General features: G+C 39.8%; 1 protein-coding gene across 4 annotated transcripts in view; it reads right to left on the bottom strand.

Annotated features, from left to right (window-relative positions):
* Positions 1 to 7,506, bottom strand: part of DNAJC2 (DnaJ heat shock protein family (Hsp40) member C2) — a 37,514-nt gene that overhangs the window by 2,027 nt on the left and 27,981 nt on the right. For all 4 annotated transcript variants that reach the window (XM_027539738.1, XM_027539736.1, XM_027539739.1 and 1 more), the window contains 5 exons: positions 5,857 to 5,945; positions 5,713 to 5,782; positions 3,957 to 4,141; positions 3,202 to 3,302; positions 2,971 to 3,078 (listed from right to left, as the gene is read on the bottom strand). In XM_027539738.1, the coding sequence (XP_027395539.1) occupies positions 2,971 to 3,078; positions 3,202 to 3,302; positions 3,957 to 4,141; positions 5,713 to 5,782; positions 5,857 to 5,945 (553 nt within the window). The remainder of the gene's footprint in view (positions 1 to 2,970; positions 3,079 to 3,201; positions 3,303 to 3,956; positions 4,142 to 5,712; positions 5,783 to 5,856; positions 5,946 to 7,506) is intronic.

Here is a 7,506-nt window from a genome sequence, read left to right as displayed (position 1 = left end):
AATGTTGAGCTTTAAGCCAACTTTTTCACTCTCCACTTTCACTTTCATCAAGAGGCTTTTGAGTTCCTCTTCACTTTCTGCCATAAGGGTGGTGTCATCTGCATATCTGAGGTGATTGATATAAGAGATGGGAATACTCTTTCAGAATTTTCCACAGTTTATTGTGATCCACACAGTCAAAGGCTTTGGCATAGTCAATAAAGCAGAAATAGATGCTTTTCTGGAACTCTCTTGCTTTTTCCATGATCCAGCGGATGTTGGTAATTTGATCTCTGGTTCCTCGGCCTTTTCTAAAACCAGCTTGAACATCACGAAGTTCATGGTTCACATATTGCTGAAGCCTGGCTTGGAGAATTTTGAGCATTACTTTACTAGCGTGTGAGATGAGTGCAATTGTGCGGTAGTTTGAGCATTCTTTGGCATTGCCTTTCTTTGGGATTGGAATGAAAACGGACCTTTTCCAGTCCTGTGGCCACTTCTGAGTTTTCCAAATTTGCTGGCATATTGAGTGCAGCACTTTCACAGCATCATCTTTCAGGATTTGGAACAGCTCAACTGGAATTCCATCACCTCCACTAGCTTTGTTCATAGTGATGCTTTCTAAGGCGCACTTGACTTCACATTCCAGGATGTCTGGCTCTAGGTCAGTGATCACACCATCGTGATTATCTGGGTCGTGAAGATCTTTTTTGTATAGTTCTTCTGTGTATTCTTGCCATCTCTTATTTTCTGCTTCTATTAGGTCCATACCATTTCTGTCCTTTATCGAGCCCATCTTTGCATGAAATATTCCTTTGGTATCTCTGATTTTCTTGAAGAGATCCCTAGTCTTTCCCATTCTGTTGTTTTCCTCTATTTCTTTGCATTGATCGCTGAAGAAGGCTTTCTTATCTCTTCTTGATATTCTTTGGAACTCTGCATTCAGATGTTCATATCTTTCCTTTTTTCCTTTGCTTTTCGCTTCTCTTTTTTTTCACAGCTATTTGTAAGGCCTCCCCAGACAGCCATAGCTTAAGTTATTTCAGACCATGCAATGAGAACACAGTGGCACCTATACTGCCAGTAATGAGACTACTACTACAAATGGTATCCAGGGGTGAAGTCTGGAAATCTAAGTTCTTTCCCAATTAAAAAATACTCATAGGCACAGTGAACAAGTTAAAAAACAACATACCTCAAAACAAGGCAGAGAACTTCCATTTAAAGACAGATTAGACAGATTAAAGACTTCTGGTATTTTTGAAGTCAGCTTTTAAGTTCCAGAAAACCCTTAAGTGGAATTTTATTAGTTTGAACACCCATTTAACATCATAGATTTAACTCACTTTCTCTCTCTTGGAAAAAAGATGGAACTGGCATGCAATTATTATCTGCTATTATTATCCATGTATTGGGTTGGCCAAAAAGTTCATTTGGGTTTTTTTTAACATTTTCTGGAAAAACCTGAATGAACTTTTTGGCCAACCTAGTACTTCACAATACCAAAATGAATGCAATGTAAAATTACCATGAGAAATCACCATTCCAAAAAATGCAGCCAGCTTGCTGTTTACTGGTACAGTTGGAGAGAGGGGGGCTTACCCATTAAATCCATAGAAGAGATAAAGGAGTCGGGCCCAAGTACCACATCACTGCCAATCACTCCTGCCCTCACAGGGTCTCCCACTTGCCAGAAAACAACCATCAGTGCCTGCCTCAAGCATGTAAATTAGAACCATAAGAAAGGGCAGTAACAGTAATATCTGAACATGTCTGCATTTTGTGGAGGGCATAGGGAAAAGAGCATTATCTCCTTTAGACGTGCCCTCCAAGTGTCCTGATACGTCCACTTTGTTACTTATCTTTCTTGTGCTCAATTACTCAGTGGTTTCTGACCTTTTGTGGCCCCATGGACTGTAGCCTGTCAGGCTCATCTGTCCATGGAATTTTCCAGGCAAGAATACTGGAGTAGTTGCCACTTGTACTCCAGGTAACATTCTTAAAAGAGCCAAAATAACACTCAGCCTAGACAAAAGTCACCCTTGATTTTGCAAATGCAACAAGCAAACACAATGATTTTTTTACTCTTTATAGAACATTCTAAGTCTCTTCTATTAAAATATTTTCAAATTGAAATACAGGATAATAAATCAGACTATAGGAAAAGTGGCACTGCTAAGATAGGGACAGGAGGTCACGAAGAGTCAAAGCTGTTAGTTAATCCCAAAACAGATCTGGCACTGTGATCTGGAAAGTGTATCCAAGATTAGCTTAGTTAGGGAGAAAGGACTGGTGGCTCACAAATGCATGAAGTGAAAGAGAACTTTTCAAACTTTTGTCAACAACTCAGAGTAAGGAAAAATGTATCACATCCTGAACACATATACACATGAACAGAAGTTTCACAAATACCCACTTGTACAACAGATGTAATGCCCTCTGATATTTTCTATTCATGACCCATTAAACTGATTTCATGACCCACTTCTGAGTCATAATTTGCATTTGAAACACACTGGTCCAGAGTAATCAGAGATTAGCTAGAACACTCAAGACAATGTCAGCATAACAAATTGTGTCTGCGTAACTTGTTCTGAACCATGTGATTTGTAGGCATGCTTCCCCTTAACTCCTGTCTTCTCTTAAAAACTAGGACATTTCCTTATATATAGTATATTTTTCAAAATCAGGAAATTAACCTTGATAAAAAGTTAGTTACAGACCTTAAATTTCAATCGTCCTAATATCCTTTAATTCTGATTTGTTAAAATCCGATGAACAAAACAAACACACCCCTCCCCTCATGGCATATGAAATGGAAGAACTGCAGTTCTCAGTGGTGTTGAAGTCAGTCAGTCCTAAAAGATTACACCTTCCAGTCCACTAAATGCTTTATTTCCCAGTCACTCTGCTTGTAGGCCCTAGATCTTGTATATTCCCAGGTAGACACAAGGTTAGCATTTTCTACTCAGAAGAATGAAATTTCATTACCTTCAAATCGTTCTGAAGGTGTTGCATTGTCTGCCTGAGGCACCACACCATGTTCTTTCTTAAATTTATCAAAAGCCTTTTTGTTTATGTCATCCTTTTGATGAGGGTCTGAGAAGGGAAAAAAATTTTTTTTAATACAGTTCATCTCAGTCTTTCATTAAATCGCATAGATTACTTTTAAAATACGTATCTCAGGTAGCAAAGAAACTCTTTTGGCAAAAACTAACTCACCAAGTTTTTGAAGGCTCTTTGCTTTGCCAATAACATCTTTGGCAGTTCTCTTAACTCCAGAAGAAGAATGTATGTTCATGTAATTAGCAATAACTTCCCATCTAGAAAAATGGATATAATAATGAGAAGGAAAAAAAAAAAATTCAGAATGATCCTACATTTTTACTGCAGAAAGGTTAGCTATAACATCTAAAGAATTAGCTCTAAATTGGTGCTCTAATTATTACTATTGCCTGGACTTGAGTGTTTAAATCAGCTGTGTATAATCTTGGTTTCAAGTTTGTATAAAATCTTACAGATCGTGTAAAAAATCAACAGAAATAAGAGCACACATTTGTGTACACTGCCATTTGGACACATACTTTTAAGCTCCAGGTTGAGGTGGGAAGTAATACAGGAGAATTAAGACTAAAGAGAAACCATGGAACACAAAACCTAGTGCCTAGTATAAGCCACAATGGAATAGGCCAGCATGACAGTCAAGGTTTATGTTTCATGATCCTTAATTTCCTGAGAAACTGATGAAGCATCCTGCTGTATATATGGATCTTTGTATGTGTGCTGGTATAAGCTGTTAAGACTAGCAAACAGGTTCAAAATGTACTCTTGCTTTTTACGTTTTCCACCGTGGCACAGAATTTAGCATCTAGACCCAAGCAAATCTTTGGAAACTTGCCGCAATATGCTGCTATTTCAGATGCTTGTCTACATAATCCTGAGGCTCCAGTGAAGAGAAGCTTCATTAGAACCAATACCTTGAATTTGTTCCAGCAGGGAAGAGATTCACAGCTTTAATGAGTAATTGCAGATCATCTTCTGACCAATGTTTACTTCCGTTTCCACCTCCGCCAGCTGACTTCTCTGCATTCTTAGATGCTTGTCGCATACGAGCCTCAGCTTCCTCTTTCTCTTTTCTAATTTGCTCATTTATTTCTTCTATCTACACAAATATCATAGGTAAGTCAGGGACTTAAAGCATCTTACTACTCTGAGTTCTCTTTCTGGATGGGCCCCTGTGGTTCTCGACCCTCAGCATCATTCAGACAAGGACCCTACACTGCCCCAGCCAGGCTGCATATCTCTGCTTCAAGGAACCAAGAACCAGCCTCAGCCTAAACTACACTGTATTCCTGTCACATGATATCTATTTGCTGTGGACACTACTTGTGAAGTCTACAGTCAGTGGGTTACTCACCCACAAGGCAATTTCAAAGCTCTTATCTATCCTCTCTTGCAGACAGTATCATTTATTCTCTACAAAAAGGTAGCAGCACAGCAAAGTGCCCTTTGCTTAATCTTTAAGTTCTATCTTTTACACTGTCACTTCCAGTGTAGCTTCAAACATGCACAAGTGAAACAACAAAAACAAAAACATGCCTTTACCTGATGTTGCTTCTGCTATCTTGGAGTCATCTTTGACTCATTTTCCCACTTCAGTCCCTTAGAACAAGTCACCAAGTCCCAAAGATTTCAGTGATTCCCATTATTACTCATAGTCCAAGTCCTCCAAGTGAGATTCTTACACTAGTCACTTACACTCATCCAATGCCTCTTGTCTACAAATGCCAGATTAATAGCAGTGTTAACCCTGTGCTATTCAAAAGATCTGTGCTTATGGAAACTAGTCATCTTGGTATTCAAATCTTGCTTAATTTGGCTCTACTCTTCTTAACCAACTTAATCTCCCAATCCCCGCCCCCGCCAACTTTGTACTCCTACCTGTATTTTATGGTTCATGCTGCTCCCCTGACCTTCACTTAACAATGTCGTCCTTCAAAACTGGCTCAAACCCTTCACTGAGTTTCCCTGAGCACTCCAACCTACTGTTGGCACCTCCTCTCTAAGCTACAGACAGTATTTACTGGGTGTCCTGCATCTTTTGATCCTTAGGCCTTTTCTCTTTAGTGTAACTGTTCCTGAACTTTGTGGCAACAATAAATAGCGTAAGACTTTCTCCACATCACCTAGGCACTGGGTTATATATAGCAGGTACTAACACTTGTTGCACTGAATTGAATTTCTGGGCCTGTTTCCTCATCTGTAAAATAAAAGGTGTAGACTAGACAGAATAAAAATCTCTTTTGGTTCTAAATGTTATTATCCTACAAAAATTTGCTCAAGGAATTAACACAATTTTTTTTTAACAGTGATTCTGAAAAATCTATGATTAATGTGCTGCTGCTGCTGCTAAGTCACTTCAGTCGTGTCCGACTCTGTGTGACCCCACAGATGGCAGCCCACCAGGCTCCCTCGTCCCTGGGATTCTCCAGGCAAGAATACTGGAGTGGGTTGCCATTTCCTTCTCCAGATTAATGTGCTAGATAACCACAAATCAAACAAATATATATGATAATAAGCATAAATACTTAAATCCAGTTTACATCAACCCTAACAGAAATGAGACACTTTCTGCCCCTACAGTAACTTCCATGTTAGGTGGGGAAATACTGAGGTGAAAGCAGTACTGAGGCAGAATTAAGTGCTAAATACAGGTAGAAGTGATACGATTACCTGTTTCTCCAGAGCAGCCTTTCCTACTTCTTTAGTAGAAGATGTGAGTGTTTCATTCAAGCACTGTAAACTTAAAAGAAAAAAGGGGATGAAACTTCATCCCAAGCCCAACAGAAGACTTCAACAGCAGCTCTGTAGTTATACCTTGATAATTCAAGCCGATCACAAAGTTTTTCCACTTCTTCCATCATTTTAACACGTTCTGCCTCACTGTCAGAAAAGTGATTCCAGGTCTAGAAGTAAAAACACAAACATTTTCATCTGCTATCTACTGGCACTCAAGACATCCATAAACACAATTACAAAGCTTGAAGTTTTTGAGAACTTCTTAGGTTGAACATATTGCCTTCTGACCACCGCCAACGACATTCCCAGGGCACCTCCCAAGGCTCTCCGTGGCCAGCCAGCAATAAAGCGGCATCAGCAAGGATGGAGCAAAACAGAAACGTGATGGTGCAGAGGACCTCTGGATGTTATAAAACAATGATTCCCCACAGAACCACTGAAGAATCAAGAAACTCTTTACAACAAAATCCCTTTGTTAGGCTACCTGTTCTATCTAGTGTGTGCGCCAAACTATAAAAAAATAATGTGTTAAGAAATAGGAAGGCCAGCAACACCTGTTGACTAGAGATGATACCTAGAATGGAATGTCATGATGTGCCTGGATGAACAAGAATCGGAAAGTACTTCTCATGCTTCTTTAAACTGCCGCTGACACATCTCCCATTCCTCGCTTTTCCTTGCTCCCTTACTCCATGCAACCTGGTGCTAAGGTTCCAACGCTTCTTTTACTGGGACACTTCCCTAGGCTTCCGCTTCCTCTCAGTTCAGTCACTTAGTCATGTACAACTCTTTGTGACCCCATGGACTGCAGCACGCCAGGCTTCCCTGTCGATCACCAACTCCTGGACCTTACTCAACTCATGTCCATCAAATTGGTGATGCCATCCAACCATCTCATCCTCTGTTGTCCCCTTCTCCTCCTGCCTTCAGTCTTTCCCAGCATCAGGGCCTTTCCCAATGAGTCAGTTCTTCGCATCAGGTGGCTGAAGTATTGGAGCTTCAGCCTCAGCGTCTGTCCTTCCAATGAACATTCAGGACTGATTTCCTTTAGGATTGACTGGTTGGATCTCCTTGCAGTCCAAAGGACTCTCAAGAGTCTTCTCCAACACCACAGTTCAAAAGCATCAATTCTTTGGCGCTCAGCTTTCTTTATGGTCCAACTCTCACAACCAAACATGACTACTGGAAAAACCATAGCTTTGACTAGATGGACCTTTGCTGGCAAAGTAATGTTTCTGCATTTTATTTATTTATTTATTTTTGCTTGAGAAAAGTAATATTATTAATATCTGGACTGTGGTATACAAAATTGACATTCTCAGAGTAAAATTTAAAATGGCCAGAGTAATGTTACAAAAACTTCTCTAGAAATAACATAGTTCTATGAAGTTTACAGAGTTCTTGGAAGACTCTGCAGACAATGGACAAAATCTTTCCAGTCAGTTTTTGGAGCATGTGGAGAAAGAAAATAGCTTGTGTGGCTCTGCAGCTATTTCCAGAGCAGAGTCAGTGCATAGCAAAGCATGTCTCAGTGTGGATCTTTCTGAGGAAGATGATGAGCCAGAAGAAGTAGTTAATGTGAAAATCAGAAGAAAAGCCAGACGAATTGATTCAGATGATGAAGATGAACATACTTTTAAAGATACTTCAAGCACAAACCCATTCAACACATCTCCCTTCCCATTTTAATCTGTAAAACAATTTGATGCCTCAACTCCCAAAAATGAC

The sequence above is a fragment of the Bos indicus x Bos taurus genome, chromosome 4 (genome assembly GCF_003369695.1).
Source record: "Bos indicus x Bos taurus breed Angus x Brahman F1 hybrid chromosome 4, Bos_hybrid_MaternalHap_v2.0, whole genome shotgun sequence".
In the NCBI taxonomy this organism is placed as follows: domain Eukaryota; kingdom Metazoa; phylum Chordata; class Mammalia; order Artiodactyla; family Bovidae; genus Bos; species Bos indicus x Bos taurus.
Note: the sequence above shows the minus strand (reverse complement) of the source record. Positions and strands in the feature narration are given on the sequence as shown.